Source organism: Diabrotica undecimpunctata, chromosome 5, assembly GCF_040954645.1.
Source record: "Diabrotica undecimpunctata isolate CICGRU chromosome 5, icDiaUnde3, whole genome shotgun sequence".
NCBI classification, from domain to species: Eukaryota; Metazoa; Arthropoda; class Insecta; order Coleoptera; family Chrysomelidae; genus Diabrotica; species Diabrotica undecimpunctata.
In genome coordinates this window covers 22,966,339-22,985,633 of record NC_092807.1, presented here as the reverse complement: position 1 = coordinate 22,985,633, position 19,295 = coordinate 22,966,339, and the positions used below count along the sequence as shown (strand labels likewise).

The 19,295-nt window shown below is 34.7% G+C and overlaps 1 protein-coding gene across 36 annotated transcripts in view; it reads left to right on the top strand.

Annotated features, from left to right (window-relative positions):
- shot (dystonin-like protein short stop) overlaps nucleotides 1–19,295 on the top strand; it is a 733,882-nt gene that overhangs the window by 610,011 nt on the left and 104,576 nt on the right. For all 36 annotated transcript variants that reach the window (XM_072531672.1, XM_072531664.1, XM_072531657.1 and 33 more), the window contains 3 exons: nucleotides 8,913–9,482; nucleotides 9,598–9,969; nucleotides 12,292–18,819. In XM_072531672.1, coding sequence (XP_072387773.1) covers nucleotides 8,913–9,482; nucleotides 9,598–9,969; nucleotides 12,292–18,819 — 7,470 coding nt within the window. The remainder of the gene's footprint in view (nucleotides 1–8,912; nucleotides 9,483–9,597; nucleotides 9,970–12,291; nucleotides 18,820–19,295) is intronic.

Sequence of the window (19,295 nt, the reverse complement as noted above, 5' to 3'; positions counted from 1 at the left end):
TAGCACCATCCCTTAATAGTTTACCCTCGTAAGGAAACCAGCTCAGAAAACACTAAATTACAAATGAGAATTACTTATATAAAAATAAAATCATGCTTTATTCCAAATTTCAAAATCCGTTCACATAGAAAAATTAAATGAAAAAAAGTATTATATAGAAGATTTTTATATATTATATGTAGATATTTATATAATTAAAAAACCAATAATAAATCACATTACTATTTAGTTCATAGATAATATTCACTGTTCAATAAAAAAAATATAAAATTGGAACAACCTGAAATATCCAAATGGTTGTATGGCTTGTAGAAGGGATATAATTTTTATCAACTAGGTACTCAAGCTGGGATTTCGTAACGTTGAATCTATTGGCAGCAGAAACATATATCCACCGTAAAAATATATAGGATTGGGCGGCTAAGCAAACGGGATATTCCATAAAAGGCACTTATAACAAATAACAGTAATTCTTCATATCTTGTAATGGCGACCAACTTTACATTCTGGTTTCAGAACACATACCATAAATCCATAGCTATTTAGATAACCTCGGGCCAATAAACACAGTTCTGGCAACTATTAGTGCTCCCGGTAGGGGTCTAAAATAAATATTTATTTGAAATATAAAAGAATAAAGGAAATTTTCGGCTTACCTCGTCAAGAGAACACTCAAACGAGATTTCTTCCTGTATACTGGACGTTCAATGAGAGAAAGGAAAGATAAATAACGCGAAGGTTAGCAGCGCTCGGTAACCCTCGTTTTAGGGGCCAAAGTCGAAACTATTTTGAAGGTAATTTAGGTGCTTCCGCACTCAGATAATAGATGGCGCGAGCAACATTAATTTGAATATTTACTAGAAATCATAATAATAAATTTTTGAAACTTTGAGAAATAATTTGAAACTTTTTTTTGAAACGGTTACAAAGTTTCCTATTAATATTGTATATTTCGTTTTAATGTAAGTTTTGATGTGAACACTTTCAATTAGTCGATACTTTTTCACAAGAATAGAGTAAATATGGATAAAACTCATGGATGCCTAAATTCTCCAGCAAAATACCTGCCTAATAATGTGCCATATATGGTATATTCCTTATTTAAAATTAAAGGTTTGTAGTTCTGGAAGGAAGGGGATTGACAAATGACAGATATCTATATCGTTAGGAGATGTATCGTTTGGAATAAAAATCGACCTGTTCTGGCATTATCACAAAATCCAGTGAATGTTGCCAAATATAAGGGTATAGTGGCCAACTCTGTATATATTTCTAATCAATATTTTTCTTTCTTCAAACTTTTCGCAATAATCGTTACCTTTTCGTCTGAGATTTGAATATTATTAAATACATGTAAACCGTAGTATATTTCGTGTCTCTATAAAATATTTAGCTGGAATTTTCTTCTGATTTTTAGCAATTTACAATATAATTTACCGTACGTTGATAGTAATAATGTGAGAGTATATTGATTTTTTAAGCAACGAATGCCTAGTTTGATACAATGAGCAGATACACTGATTCCGTCTTGCAAAAAATAAAAAATAAATTCTTTTATAATCACATTCAGCCCTTATGTCTGAAAATTCAATGAAATGTAATTTCTTAGTCGATTTCCTAGAGTCTCTATTAGATACCAAAATATCTTCATAATTACGTTAGTTATTCAGAAAAAATATTGTCATCGCTATTACCAAACGTCTCGTGTAAAAAATAAATATGTACGTCGATTTTGTTCTTAAACAACACTATGAAGAAGTTCTCATATAGTGTCCCATAATATTAGTAAACTGCCCTGTTTAAAAACGTAATTTTTGTTCTTAAATAAAATTATGATTGAGTGTTCAAATTAATCCATCTATCTTCACATGGCTGTCATTTTGTGAGCATGTCAATATATTGCTTTATTTTTGTACCGTATATAAAGCACTGGCGAAACAGTTTCTATTTTCTATTCAGCTGCTTTTTCTTGTTTTAATATCACTTTCTACAGTGTTTTTTAAAATATATTCTATTAACATTTTTGTTATTATTGTATTACCTTTTACTGTATTTGTCATTCACTCATTTCTAGCTTCGTTGGTCAGTTTTCTTAACATGATTTCTATTACTTTACTATCGTCAACTATTAGGATGGTTATGTGTGCTGCACACACAGCAAAGTAATTTGGTTGCGCCCTACGAGTTGCTTCAGAGACTGTCTGTAGTTTCAAGCTGTTACCGTCCCATAACTTGTAGACCTCAGAGCCATCAGTGCAGCTTGACTATCATTAGATTCAATAAAGAGTAAATCAATATTTTGACTGAATAGAGGCGTTTTTTTATGCAAAAAAATCGATCGCTAGCTTTCAAATTATATACATAATTTATGTCTGATTTTGTAGATAGATATTGTCTGGTTTATGGATATAAAACTACTACTACTACTATAACAGTTCCGTGGCGATGTAGCCCTTGGTGATCCTGAGCCTGACCAAATATCTGTTTTCAAGGGGATCGATCTTCAGTCACTGTTCGTCTCCTGAGAAAATCTTTTTAACGCTGTAGATCCAGCAAAGACTGGTCTTCAATTCAGCTTCTCCATACATCATGGATAGCTCGCTGTTACTGTAATTGCTAAACCTTTCCTAAATTCTTACCATTTTTTCATTTGGGAATTATCAAATATAGTGTGAAGCATAGTGGACTTTCAATCCTCAAAAGATTTTTTGTTATCTTTATTTATTTTATATTTCCATTAACGCTAGTCCTGGTAATACGTTTCATTGTGATAAAGTGAGTGAATTTTGAGTTAACTCTGGAAAAAGAACATGTAATAAGATATTTTTACACTTTCTACAATTTGTATTTTATTTTAATTTGCCAAAATAAACAAAGATTTAATTCTCTAACAGTATTAATTAAACTAAAAAGAAATGAAGTTTTTAATTTTTTTCTGTGAGGTTAATTTTTTTACTAATAAAATCAACTGACAATATCGTAATTTTTTTACAGCTTCGAGTCGACAGGAGCTTTTCATTTTTGTGTGGTGGCCCCTCCTTCATACAGCATAGCGCATTTAAACGGCATATTGACTGCCATTTTGCACATCGTATAACATACTGGATTGGCTTTTTTGTGTTCGTTATACTTACTTAGTATTTTTGAAATTTCAACAAACACATTCATTAAAAATACAGAAAATACAGAATAACACAAGTTTTTTTTAATTTTTAAGATATTATTAATTAATTAATTAATATTATTTTACAATTAAATTTCATTTAAAATGTAAAATGTAAAAGCCCGTTTCTTCTTCAATATTAGCCTCCTAAATTGTTTAAATTATCGCACCATCTTTTTTTTGGTCTGTCAATACTTCTTTGTCCATTTGGTGACTTTTCTCGTGCTATTCGTACTATTGCATGATCTTCTTATGTTTTCGCTTTTTTCCCTATCCAACAGACTTTTCTCTGATATTCGTCGAAGTATTTTCATCTCTGTTGTTTCTAGTAGTCGTCACTTTTTAGATGTGTCAGGTCTTGTCTCCGCCGTGTATGTTAATATAAGTCTAATTGCTGCTTTAGAGATTATTGTTTTTGTATCTTGTCTCAGGTGTTTCTTCTTCTAGATTGTGTCATTAAGAGATCTTTACTTGCTTCTAAGCTTTGTTGTCGTATTATTTTCCCATCAATTTCGATTTTACATCATAGTGGGTATTTAGATGTTGTCATACATTTGGTTTTTGTCTCGGCGATTAATGGCGTCGTCTGCATAACGTACGAGGATAGATTGATATTAAACTAGCCTTTGATAGATGGCGCTACTTGATACCGAATTGGGTTAGGTGTTGACATTTGCCATTCATGACATGACGTCTGTCAAAACTTTAAGTTTTAAAAACAATTAGTTTGGTTTTTACAGCCGTCAAAAGCAAGCAAATTTTGTGTTTTCGGAGAAATGGAAAAAGTCGAGTATCGTTCGGTGATTAAGTTCCTCCACAAAAAGGGTAAAACGAATGTGCAAATCAAATCCGACCTGGACGAAGTTTATGGTGAGGTTGCACCTTCGTTAGCGACAGTAAAATTTTGGAAAGCTGAATTTGTTCGTGGTCGAACGAGTGTTTTTGATGATGAGCGTCCCGGGAGGCCAAATGAAGTCACCACGCCGGAAATGATCAACAAAGTCCATGCCATGATTATTGCAGATCGTCGAATTAAGCTCCGCGGGTTAATAGAGGTCCTAAACATTTCCTACGAATGCGTACACAACATCATTCACCATCATTTGGACATGAAAAAGCTATCCGCGCAATGGGTGCCGCGTTTGCTGACAATCGATCAAATGCAAAAACGTGTGACCACTGGAGACGCTTTTGGCAATGATACGGCGCGATTCGAAGGATTTTTTTCGCCGATTTATCACCGTGATGAAACCTGGGTGCATTATTACACACCGGAAACCAAAGAACAGTCGAAACAGTTGGGCAAACGCGGCGAAGGGCCGCCGAAGAAGGCAAAGAGTGCACATTCGGCCGGCAAAGGAATGGCGACTGTTTTCTGGGAGATGCGAAGGGCATCATCCACATCAACTACTTGGGTAAAGGAAAAACAATCAATGGTGAGTACTACGCAGCATTATCGGATTGATTCGATGCCAAATTGCGTCGAAAACGCCCCGGTTTAGAACGCAAAAAAGTGCTCTTTCACCAAGACAATGCACCGGCTCACCGATCGGCCTTCGCTATGGCAAAATTACACGAATTAGGCTATGAATTGGTTGAACACCCACCGTATTCCCCGGATCTTGCCCCCAGCGATTTTTTCCTGTTTTCAAACCTAAAAAAAATGGTTCGGAGGACGCCGTTTCGCAACAAATGATGAAGTCGTCGCTGAAACTTCGGCCTATTTTGAAGAGCTCGAGCAAAAGTAGTATTCGGATGGGATAAAATAATTGGAACATCGTCTTACTAAGTGTATCGAGCTAAAAGGGGACTATGTTGAGAAATAAATCGATTTAATTCCAAAAAACTTGTTTTTTCTATCAAAGGCTCGTTTTATATCAATCCACCCTCGTAATATTTGGATTTCTTTGTTCCCCATTCTGTAACCATGACCTTTACGTACTGTTTGTATTATTTCTGCTTTGTACTGGTATACACTGTTAGTTTTCCATTTATCTTTGCCTGTATTCGATTATGGAAGTATTTTAAGGTTTGTATAATATTGATTAGTATGTTTCTTTTATACAGTAGGTGTAAGACGTCTTCGACTTAGATGCGATCGAAAGCCTTTGTCAGGTCTACAAAACATAGATATGCTGGTTTATTATTTCCCTTGGTTTTATTAGCCCTTCAAAACTATTGATGTTAGTCAGGATCCTCTAAGTTTATGAGATGAGTCACTGACGCGACGTGGAAACCTACAGCCGTTAAAATCGTGCACTCTCTTTGGTGAAGTCAAACCATTAAATGGTACTATAAAAATTAATTTTTGTGTTAACACATTCGTCACTACATATGTGACTTTATAACACTACAGTAAAAATAAATACGATACTTATACATAGTTAATATCAACTAAATAGTTGAAATTCCAAAAATACTTTAGAGCTAAAAATCAACATCATATTCATGTACTGTTACATCAATATTTAATTTTGTATTAGTAAAGGTAGACAGTTATTTACCATTTGTTACGGTTTATTTAATTTACTGATGCACTTAACTTAAATAACTTTTTTAACATATCAACAAAGTTAATTTTTTATTAATTTTTTAACTCGGTAAGTGTTAAGCTACCTAATAGTTTAGATCAACAGATTAATATTTGTTTTAAATATTTGTTCTTGGATATTGGTTAATAGTCACTTAATACACCTAAACAGGAACTTCTGTTTTAAAATAACCATGAATTAATTTAAGTGTTTATATAATTTTAAATGTTGTTTTATTTCACAAATATTTTAAATTTTTTTCGCAGGTTTTTCATCATAGGTAACATCCGTCATTTTATTTTTGTTATTTAACTAACAAGTTTTTTGTGTGTGGCTGTGAATGCATGTGTTAGGTTTAGGGACCTGCTGAATGCTGCAATATCAATGTTCCCCATTTTGCTTATAGCCAAAAATCAAGATTTGATTATATCGGATAATTTTGATTTTTGGTGTACGTTGACCCATTTTTAAATTGGCATGGAAATTGAAAATGTTTTGTTACATATTTTTGAATTATTGAAAATTTCTAGAAGTTTAGAAATAAATAGAGACATTATAAAATTGATATATTCTATTTGCGTATATTTTATTTTATTTTCATTCAGACACATTGGGAAAAAATTACTAACACTAATAATAATGAACAAGTTTGTAAGAGTTTACCAACAAATATTATTTTACATTATTTACATTTTTACGTATTTTACAACAAATGTTGTTCAGCCAAACACATAAAAAGAAAGGAATAACACCAGCTTTTAGAACAAACAACAACTTATGCAAATATATTAAGAACAAGAGCCAAAACAAAAAACACTTACACAGTGGTGTATATAAGCTTAAATGTGGCGACTTCCCAAAAACTTACATCGGTCAAACTAGTCGAAACGGATAACAGAACACAAAAGGGCTTTCTATGATAGAAAAACAGATTCTAGGTATGCAGTTCACCTTGTAGACCATAAGCATTCTTTTAATGACCAATTTCAAATTTGTCACATTCAAAATGAAGGCCTTAAGCTACCTTTTTTTAGAATGTATGGGAATTAATAAATTAAAAAATACAGACATAGTTCTTCCATCCTTTCTGTAATGGTTTCCTATACTATTCCAATTTTGACTAAAAAAAAGTCCGGGTCTAACAAGGTCATTCAGTTGTTAGTTATTGAAACGTTGGGCTTCCCGGATCTGCTTGGAAATCCTGTCATCAGATTGCAAAAAATCAACTTCATCAAACATTAATGTTTCTTTGTCATATCATCTGTCATACGTCATATCTGGAATTGTGGAGAGACAACTGAAACTTTTGGTTTTGACCTGTAAAAACCAGAGCCCTTAGGAAAAAAAAAGACTTTTTGAAGGCAAATCGTTTTAAATTTGTTATTACTTTTCCAGCACCAATTTTTTTTATTTTATAGGGCCGTATAATCTATAAAATGAGCTCGTTTACATCTTTTATACTGATCCTACTCTGTTTTCTCATCAATTTTTGGTTATTCGGAGGTGCATTATCTTTTGAAAGAGTTTAAGCAAATAGCTTATCGGACTAATAGTGCGATAGTTAGTGCAATCTTTTGCATATCAATAATCTTTTTCAGTAATAATGTAAAAAAATTTTCAAGAAAAGTTTGTAAGTAAATACCTCATAAATACAATTGACTATTCTTATTTTCCATTTAATTCCTTCGTCATTAAACAGTTTGATGAATTATAAGTAGGAATTATCAGCTCATGGTGTTTTCCTATCTTTCCAAAAAAAGCAAAATATTTAAAATTAAAATCTAGAACGAAAATTCCGAAAGAATTTAAAAATATGAAGAATTTGAGTTCTTTGGACTTTGGAAAATCGTATAAATTTATACAAAATCGAAGGTTTAAACTGCCATAATGATAATTGACTAGTTTTTGTCGGGATTTGGATGTTTTTTTTTTCAATAAAGGTATAGGCTGGTGACCGCGGTAACTCAAGTACTCAATTCGTATAACTTGTTCATATCATTTGTTCTCATAAACAAGTTCTTTTATGTGGTCAAGATAATCTACATTATGATACTTTTTGTTTCTGTTTATCATAACAACTAGTTTGTTATTAATGCCTTGTGATGACAAGTACTTTTTACACAATTTAAAAATGGGTTATACTTTTTAATTATCAAAAAAATCGTACAAAAATTGCCAGCATAAATCTCAAATTTCATATTTTCAATTGTCCTGATATTGATAATTTGTATAAACCAAAAATTTATAGTATATTATATAACTTGCTTTATAAAGTCTAATAGATTATATTAATTGAACTAAAAGCATATCCCAATATCAATTATATAACGATGCTAGATTACTATTCCCAAAATGAAAAGTTTTATACACTAAGAAACGTAAATACATTTACTTTCTCATAATATTTGGGACTTAAAAAAGTGTTAATTTTTTTATGCCACGTACATGCCATGTACGTGCCCTCCGAAGCACTGTTCCGACACGAAAGATTCCGAGTAACGTTCCACTACTTCTTGAGCAGCTTGCATAGTACTAACTTCAAACACTGACCACTCAAAAAATTAGTCTGTTGATTCATTTTCGTGCCAATGATGAACATGCCTTTTCTTACCAAGTAGTGTTTCGTAATTTTACATGCTATTCGGGGTTTATAGACCATAGTCTGGAATTGTTTTTTACTGACCTTAAAAGACATTATTAAAAGTGATGAAGGGAGCCAACGCCTTAGGTAATGTCTGTTAACGTTTCAGACGAACCGCCAAGAAGACAGCTCCTGATCACGGCCTGTAAACCAGGAATAAAATGTACGATTACATACATTCTTTTATTTTAAGACTACATTAGACCTTCTGTAACTCATTAATTTCTATTTTTTTATCTTTTTTACACTCAACTTATTGATTGAATCAGTTTTGTTTTTATAATTACCAAAAATTTCTTCATTATACACATGTTACACATTTTTTTTTGTAACGGACGTGAGTTGCGTTCTTTTAACTGAAAGTTTTAAGAGTAATATATGTTAGTAGGTACATTATAAATACTATTAATTTTTTGGTTTAAAAATAGAATCAATTTTTCATACCTATAAGTCATAGACTCAACATACCCCAACAAATCTTTATGACATTAAATAAAATTTTTCCTTCTTCCATTTTCCCATTTTGTCAAGATTTCCCTTAATAGCACTAATTCTAATAAAATATTCAAATTTGCAGCAAGCTATTGAAGAAAAATACAAACTATGCGACGAATCTCTATCGAAATTGCTTCGTTGGATAGGAGACATTGAAGATCGCTTGGCTTCCCAAGATGTAATTCATGAAGTAGAGGAGGAACTAAGGAACCAAATTAATACCTTGAAACAGATCAAAGACGACTTGGACCAACATTCTGGTCAAGTTTCTCACTGTCTCGATCAAGTTAGACAACTCGTTGTCACAGCCGGCGATATTCTATCAAAGAGTGAGGTTATGGGTCTAGAAAAGAGCGGGCGAAATCTAAAAACTAGATACGACAAAGCCGTTGAACGCTCAGACAAACTCTTGCGTAAACTCTTGACAGCTAGAGATGAATTAGCCAAACTGAAAGGTGAACTTACAGTATTTTCCGATTGGTTGAGTAAGGCCAGAAGAACTTTGGAAGATAAAGAAAGGTCTTTGAGTGACTTGCACCGTTTGGACTCTAGTGCAGATAGCACAAAAGAATTTGTTAGTGATGTCATCGCTCACCAAGCTGACTTGAGGTTTATTACCATGTCTGCACAGAAGTTTGTTGATGAAGGCAAAGTAAGTGAATAAAATTTTACCAATTATTTTGAAGTATTCTACCTACACTCATTTATTAATTACCATATTGCCGCTACTGATTTTTTGATCTAAAGTAATTTAATGTTTATTTTAGGAATATCTTCATCTTCTGAACGATCTACGTACATCTCTTCCATCACGGCTGCCACACATCGAGCCGTATTCCTCTCAAGAATCACCAATACGCAACGAAGTTTCTTTGGTTACCCAACAATATCGTGACCTTCTGCACCGTGCTAATAATCTCTCCGATAGACTTTCTGGAGTAGGTGGTCGTCAAAGAGAGTACTCCGACGCACTAGACAAAGCTAAAGAATGGCTAAGAGAAGCTGAACCTAGAGCTAACAAGCTGCTTAATGAACCAATTGGCGGTGATCCCAAAACTGTTGAAGAACAACTTCAAAAAGCTAAAGCACTTAATAATGAATTTGTCGTTAACGGCAGGCTAATTGATAACGCTAAACAGGTAAGAAAAATAGAAAGCATAGTTTAGGCAGGAAGCAACTAAGAATAATTATTTTTCCATTTTCATTAGTATTGTATACAATACGTATCTTAAGTTCCCCTCACCTCTACTGTATTTTTTTACTACAAAATTTAAACTAATACGGTTTTGGTTAATTCAACTAGAAACTAGACCATAATCATTAAAAATGGAGGACGGGTGCCATTTTGTAAAATTATGTTAAACGGGATCATATGGCAAGTATTGCATCATACATCATATGAAAACTCTTATCATCCAATATGTTTCTACATGTTTGTGTGATTCTGTTACGCCGTTTCAAAATGGCCGCTGTTGAATAGCGTAATATGGACTACCCATAGTAATTTGATAATTTTTAGCTTTAAAAAAACGTTAGAATAGATCAATTTTTTTTTATTTCAATTTTCTAGATTCTGATGAGATTCATTTGTTAGTTTATTGACATTTGTCAAAAATATGACGTCATCGATATTTTTATTAAATGACAGTACATATATGACATCTGATACATCATTTGGTAGCTTTTGTATTATTCAGTATGTTGCTTTATGTATGATTTTGTTGCATATCCTAAAATGCATCATTTTAGGATATGCACCGAATGGATATCGATTGTGGAACATTGGACAAGAAAAAATGATACTGTCATGTACATTTGATGAGAAATTCTTTTGATATGAACGAGAAGTTAGACTTATTGATGTTGATAATCAACAAAGTAATAAAACCCAATCTAACAAAAGTGGTGATGAGTATACTGATAAAATATTGAAACTAAGAAAAATAATCGGGAGAAAAGGCAGACAAATATTCCTAAAAGCTTAAAGGATTATAAACTATATATTTATGGTATTTAATTTGTAGATCATGTGTGAAAATTATTTTTAAATTGGCTCACAGTGAATTAAAAGTTATTTTCGTGTTTCTAGGAAGATACTGAGCCCACAAGAGTTTTCAAATGATATATCACATGCCATATATTGTCATTACGAAAAATGTCGATGACGTTTTACTTTTGACATATGTCAATAAAAAGCGAGTTCTGTCAGAAAGTTTGAAATTGGAAAAATTAATTGACCTGTTTAGTCGCAAAACAACATTCAATTAAGGGTCGCTTGGCAAACGCCACGGTAACGAAAATGAACCGGTGACAACAACGTTACCTTTACAGCGTGGTTCGCAATAGAAACAACTGGTCGCTGGTAGATCGCTATTCTCACTATTAAGCCACTACTAACACTCTCGAAACGTACTACATCGGCAATAGTAAATATTTTCGTGAGTAAACCACGGATGTCTAGAACATCTCGAATTCCATGAGGGAAACAAAGAAACTACCACAATTTACTACTTATTTTTTTACACCACATAGTCTATCTCGCCTTCCTGCCTCACCACCTGTTGGAAAGTGACTATTTCTGAAAATCACGTGATCGCTCTCTTATCTGCGCGTACACAACCAGCTGTCAACTAAACTTAATCTTCTTTTTCGGTATCGTTTACGGCTTCCCGCAAATACACTAATTACTAGGTATGCAACCAGTTTAACATTTTCAATGTTAGGGAAAATCGCTACAGTAAGACTATATTTTTTTGAACCGTCGCGACAAAATCGGACAACAAGCTAAGAACATACCGGGTGACAAAAGCGATTTCAAATATTATTACCTGTCATATGCTCCAATTTAAAATAGTTTTACAAAATGCACCCGTCCTCCATTGTAAAGTATTTATTATCACTAAAACCGCATAAAAATAATGCCCAGGTGCATTTGTTCTTTCTCTGGAAGCCATTCATGTTAGTTCAAAAAATCTACAGTTAATAACATAGCTGCAGCTCTTAGTCATATTTTCAGTTGATCCTAGGGTACTTGTTTGGTTATATGGTTATTTATTGTATGTTCTATATTAGTCATTGGGATGCACCGTTTCGGGGATGAGAACTTCGTCACCCAGTCTGTCTTGCATGGAATACTGAACAACAAAGACTCACACTCTCAGGCGGACATGGTCTTAGTTCAGATGTCCAAAGATTTATTAATTTATAGTACAGAAAACACTTCAGGGGTGAGGCGTACTTCAGGCACGCACTGTATAATTATTTATTTACATTGGTAATAGGATCTTTGAATTTAACAGATGAATAAATTATTTGCAGTAAATTATGGATTTCAATTGATCAATTATTATGTGTTTGATATACAAAATTTTAATGACAATTTATGGTCGCTTTTTTTACCCTATCACATACTATCTATATATGTTGCCGTTACATATTTTAATTTATATTTCGATTTTTAGGCCACCAGTGCTTTGTTAAGATCCCTCGAAGGCCAAATCTCCCCGTCAGAAATGGCACGATTGGAGGAGCCAGTTAAAAGCCTTGAAAATAAATACAATCAATTATGCAGTGCTATTGCTAATCGTTGTCAAGAATTGGACACAGCTCTTGTCCAATCTCAAGGAGTACAAGATGCTCTCGATGGAATTATCGATTGGTTAAACCAAGCCGAAAACCAATTCAAAAATATTCAAAAACCAGCGTCCCTCATCAAGGAACGTCTTGAAGAACAACTTAGAGAGCATCGTATTTTCCAATCCGATATTGACACTCATATTTCCTCGATTGACAATGTCTACATGTCTGCTAACGAACTGATAATGTCAACAAGCAACGCGCGAGTAGCTAAAAAAATTGAAGGCAAACTGAATGATGTTAAAGTTAGATTTGAAAAATTATTTGATAGAGCACAGCAGCGGGGAGTATTCCTTGAAGGAATCAACCAAGATTTAATCGTGTTTAACAATCAAGCAACTAAATTCGATGAATGGTACAACAGCGTCATAGAAATTATAGAATCTAAAGACATGAACAGACTACCTATGGAAGAATATTCCAAACAAATGAAGAAACTTGTAGCCAATAGAGAAGACAACAGAAGTATGTATGAAGATACCGTTAAAATTGGTAAAGATTTGCTCAATAAACGAGATGTAACCGATACTACGAATGTTAGAGACCGCGTCAAGGCTTTAGAAAATCAATGGAAGCAAATGGATAATCTTCTAGAAGAAAAAGCACGGCTTTCCAAGTTACGTGCAGAACAACAAAGTAATTATGAAGCTTTACGACAGAAAGTGAATGATTGGTTGAGTAAAATGGAAACTAAAGTTTCTAGATTAGAGGCTGTTGCAGTTCATTTAGAAACTCTTAAGAAACAAAACGAAGAGCTCAAACCAATCTCCAAGGATTACAGAGATTTTGGAAGCACTATTGATAAGATCAACGATGTTGGTAGCGCTTATGACAGTCTAGTAAGGGGTGATAGACCCGAATCACCATCAAGAAGAAAAGGTTATAGCCCTGGAAAACGTACTCCCATTGATGGACGTTCTCCGTCACCTTCTAAAGGTTTATCTCCACTATCTCCTAGTGGATCGAGTGGTTTTTCATCGAGAAGATCAAGCCAAGATGGTTTCCATCTTGAAGAACTTTCTATTATACAACAACAACTGTCCGAAATCAATAACAGGTACTCATTGCTTGGAGTTAAAATCACTGATAGGCAAAACGAAATTGACACCGTCCGCGAAGAGGTTAAAAAACAACTAGAAAACCTCAAAACACTTACTACTTTCCTCGACAAAATTCAAAGACAATTGCCCAAAGATGTCGTTCCTAGCAGTAAAGACGAAGCAGATAAACTGAACAAACAACTTAAACAAATTCTCGAAGAAATGTACGAAAAACAGTCCCTGTTGGACTCTACCAAAACCCAAATTAAAGATCTTCTGAGGAGGAAGCCTAGTGCTATTGGTGCGGACAATCTTAATGGAGAATTAGAGGATGTTGTTTCGCATTGGAAGAGTCTAAACGATCATCTGAAAAATAAAATTAAATTCATGGAAGACATGAAAGACTTCCTCGATACTCATGATTCCTTAGCTTCTTGGTTGTCGGCTAAAGAACGTATGTTAACTGTATTAGGTCCAATATCTAGTGATTCTAGAATGGTTCAGTCCCAAGTTCAACAAGTGCAAGTACTAAGGGAGGAATTTAGAACCCAACAGCCACAACTACAACATCTTATTGAAGTTGGTGATAATGTACTAAATCACCTCGAACCAAAATCGTCAGAACACCAAAAGGTTAATAATAAATTAGCTGCAGTTCAACAAAAATGGGCTGATTTATTAAGCAAGCTTGAAGAAAGAGCCGACTCACTCGGAGCAGCAGCCGACACTAGTAGAGAATTCGATGCACAATTAACTCGTCTTAGAGATGCTTTACAAGGTATTTCTGATAATTTGGATGAAGTTCCACTTGAAAAAGACCCCGAAGATCAATTGCGTAAGGTAGAAAATCTTGAAAGACAATTGGAAGGTCAAAGACCACTTCTAACAGATCTTGAATCTAACGGTGCTCACTTATGTGATGTATTAAGTGATCCTGCTTCACGAGCTGATATTCAAGCCAAGTTGGCGTCTGTAGGTCGTCAGTATAACGCTTTACAGAAGAAACTGGACCACAAAAAAGCTGAAATTGAAGGATCTTTACGAGATGGAAGACAATTTGAAGAACAATGTGCGAAGACACTAGGATGGCTGTCAGATGAATTAGGATCATTGTCAGAAAGATTCCTTATATCTGCTATTAGAGATGTATTAGAGCAACAGTTGAATCACCATGAGCCAATATATAGGGATGTATTAGCTAGAGAACACGAAGTTATAATGCTATTGAATAAAGGACGAGATATTCTGGCTAAAAACAGTAAGAGTGATAACAGAACTCTTCAAAGAGATCTTGATAAAATTAATCAAAACTGGGAGAAACTACGTAAAGAAACAGTAGATAGGCACACTAGACTTCAAACTTGCAAAGAGCATTGTCGCAAGTATTATAAAGCTTTGGAAACGTTCCTTCCGTGGTTAAGACAAGCTGAAGATAAATTGGATACATTAAGACCTTCGTCATTCCAAAAGAAACATATTGAAAAACAATTAAAAGAACTGCAAGCATTCCGTAATGAAGTTTGGAAGAAATCTGGAGATTACGAAAATACCAGATCACTCGGTGATACATTCCTTGCAGCTTGTGATATTGACAAAGACGATGTTAAGAATGAATTGGGTGATCTGAAGGATAGATGGGATAGGCTGAATAATGACTTAATTGCTAAAACACAAGCTTTGGAAGATCAAGCCAGAAAGCTAGCAAACTTCGGTGAAAATGTTCGAGATTTACAACATGGCTTGGAACGATGTGAAGATAAATTAACTTCACATGATGCTTTGGGAGGTGCTGCTAAGGATCCTAAACTCCTAGACCGTATTAAGGCACTCCGAGAAGAAACCATAAAGCTGAAAAAACCATTACAAGGTGTTCGTCAACAAGCTAACGATTTGTGCAATGAAGCATCACAACATCATATTGATGCTGATCATCTTAAAGATGAAGTCGATGGCATAGGTGACCGAATAGATGATTTATGTAGTAAATTAGATGACCGTTGCTCAGATTTGCAATCAGCTGCTACGGCTGTAACACAGTTCAACGATGAAGTGAAAGAAATATCTCAAGATTTATCTGCTTTAGAAACAGAACTAGACGATATGAAAGCTCCTGGTAGAGAAATTAAGGTTGTTAGAGGACAAATAGATGATATTAACAAATTCCTCACGAAGGTTAATAAAGCAAGTGACAATCTTAAGCATGCCATTAATTCTGGTGAACGATTGGTGGATAGTGGATTTGCTCCTGATACTGTACTTACGAGACAACAGTTGGATACTTTAAAGAAACAATTAGGAAAACTAGATGACCGAGCTCATAGCAGAGAAAAAGATCTAGAAAACACACTAAAGAAACTGGAAGGTTTCTATATATCCCACGCAAGTGTTTTAGACGATATTCAAGATGCCTCAGGTGAATTGCGTAAACTTAAGCCAGTAGGTTCCGAAGTCGATAGCATTAGAGCTCAACAGAAAGATTTCAAGAAATTCAGAGCTAATACAATTGAACCTTTGGGTAAGAATATTGAAGAAGTTAATAGGTTAGGACAAGGCCTGATTCAATCTGCTTCACCTGGTGTCAACACTGCTATTCTCGAAAAAGATTTAGAAAAAATGAATGCCTTATGGAATGATCTAAAAGAAAAGATTAACGACAGGGAAAGGAAACTTGACATTGGTTTATTACAATCTGGTAAATTCCAAGAAGCTTTGGACGGTTTATCTAAATGGTTAACAGATACTGAAGAGATGGTAGCCAATCAAAAACCACCATCTGCCGACTACAAAGTCGTTAAAGCACAATTGCAAGAGCAGAAATTCCTTAAAAAGATGCTTCTTGACCGACAGAACTCCATGACATCATTGTTTAATATGGGTAACGAAATCGCAAAAGAAGCTGAACCATCTGAACGCAAAGCTATCGAAAAACAGCTTAAAGATCTTATTGCTCGCTTCGATGCGTTGACGGAAGGAGCTCAACAACGTACCATGGATTTGGAACAAGCTATGAGAGTAGCTAAAGAATTCCAAGATAAAATTATACCTCTACAAGATTGGTTAGATCGTACCGAAAAGAAAGTCAAAGATATGGAACTGGTCCCTACTGATGAAGAAAAGATAGAGCAAAGAATCCGTGAACATGATGTTCTGCATAATGATATTCTTGGCAAGAAAGTTGATTTTAAAGAACTTACAGAAATCGCTTCCAATTTGATGTCTCTTGTTGGAGAAGATGAAGCTTCTGGATTAGCTGATAAATTACAAGAGGTCACAGATCGGTACGGAAACTTGGTGGAAGCCAGTGAACACATTGGACAACTTTTAACAGCTTCAAGACAAGGTCTTAGACATCTTGTCCTCACTTACCAAGATTTAGCTGTATGGATGGATCAAATGGAACAACGATTAGCTCGCTATAAAGTTCTTGCCGTTCACAACGACAAACTTTTAGAACAAATGGACGCTCTAACAGATCTCTCTGAAAATATTGCCAGTCGTCAAAATGATATTGATGGTACAGTTGATGCGGGAGTAGAATTAATGAGACACATTTCCTCTGATGAAGCCTTAGAACTTAAAGATAAATTGGACTCTTTGCAACGTAGATACAATGATTTAACAACCAAGGCAGCAGATCTTTTGAAACATGCCGAAACAATGCTACCACTGGTACAGAAGTTCCATACCAACCACAACCGTTTAGTTGACTGGATGCAAGGTGCTGAGAACATTTTACAATCGGCTGAACCACATGAAGGTGACATTGCACGTTTAGAAATAGACTTACAAGAACTAAGACCAGTCCTAGAAACTATTAATGTACTAGGCCCACAGTTATGCCAAGCTAGTCCTGGAGAAGGTGCATCTACAATTGAGGGACTTGTTACTAGAGACAATAGAAGATTTGATGCAATCGCTGAACAAATTCAAAGAAGAGCAGAGAGAATCCAACTTGGAAAACAAAGGGCTTTGGAAGTTACCGGTGACATAGATGAGCTCCTAGAATGGTTTAGGGAAGTGGAAGGACAGCTAAGAGATGCAGAGAAACCATCTGGAGAACCCGATTTGATCAGAATTCAACTTAAAGAACATAAAGCGCTTAACGATGATATCTCTAGCCAGAAGAGTAGAGTACGAGATGTCTTGTCATCTGCTAAGAAAGTTCTACGTGAAAGTCCACCAAGTGAAGACACTAGCCTAATTAGAGAAAAGATGGAAGATTTAAGAGAAGTTATGGATGTTGTGTCTGGATTAAGTTCTGATAGATTGGGAATTTTGGAACAAGCATTGCCACTAGCTGAACACTTCCACGATACACACAATGTACTTATATCTTGGTTGAATGATATGGAAGAACAAGTTTCTATGTTAACAATGCCTGCTTTAAGACCGGATCTAATAGCTCAACAACAAGATCGTAACGAAATGTTCTTACAATCCATAAACGAACACAAACCACTCATCGATAAACTAAACAAAACCGGAGAAGCTCTTATTAGCTTGTGTAACGAAGATGATGGTAGTAAAGTACAGGAGTTGCTTGATTCTGATAATGCTAGATACGGCGCTCTTAAACTAGAACTCAGAGAACGCCAACAAGCTTTAGAACAAGCTTTACAGGAAAGCTCCAAATTTTCTGATAAACTTGAAGGAATGCTCCGCGCTCTGTCTAACACAGCAGATCAAGTCAATCATTTAGAACCTATATCTGCACATGTACCTAAAATTAAAGACCAAATTGAGGACAATGATAATTTAGTTGCCGATTTAGATAAAAGAAAAGAAGCTTATGCAGCTGTCAAACGCGCTGCTGATGACGTTATCAGTAAGGCAGGAAATAGGGCTGACCCAGCCATTAGGGAGATAAAGGCCAAATTAGAAAGATTGAAGAGTTTATGGGACGACGTACAAAAAGCGACACAAACCAGAGGGAAATCGCTGGATCATGCTTTGGAGGCAGCTAAGAAGTTCTGGAAAGAATTACATGCCATCATGGCAACACTTAAAGACCTTGAAGATTCTCTAGTATGCCAAGAACCTCCGGCCGTTGAACCTAAGGCTATTCAAGAGCAACAGGTTGCGTTACAAGAGATCAGACAGGAGATCGATCAGACCAAACCCAACGTTGACAAAGTAAGAAGTTCTGGGGAGAAATTGATGAAATTGTGTGGTGAACCTGATAAACCGGATGTGAAGAAACATATTGAAGACTTGGATCATGCTTGGGATAATATCACTGCTCTGTATGCCAAACGTGAAGAAAACCTTATTGATGCCATGGAAAAAGCTATGGAATTCCATGAAACATTACAGGTAATACAATAATACATATTTATTAAATAAGTTTCATGTGTTTTCTTCTTGTATCGTTATCTTTGTATTCTCTTATGTGCTGGTAAAGTTTTTCATACTTAGTCGTTTGTGTCTTAGAGTTGCATTTTTCTATGCTTTTAGTTTTTTTCTTATCCGTGAACCTTTTGGCAAATATTCTGCATGGTTAGTTATGGTATTTAAGTTTACTAGTATTTGTGTTAGATTGCCTTATGTTTCTAGTAAGACTGTATTTTCTTCTGTAAGTACGTGTTTTACTGATGAGATGCAGTTCTAGTACGAAAGCGCAGTGCAGAGTTTATTTACATATGGCTCGACTTGGTCTTACCTCCTTTCCAGAGGTCATTCAAAGGCTATTTTTTATTTAAATTGCTCTCTTTAGATCTAGTAATGTTTGAATTTCTGTTATGGTGTTTTTCGTTTTGTTCTTTATCTGGAATGCTATGGAATGTTCTTTA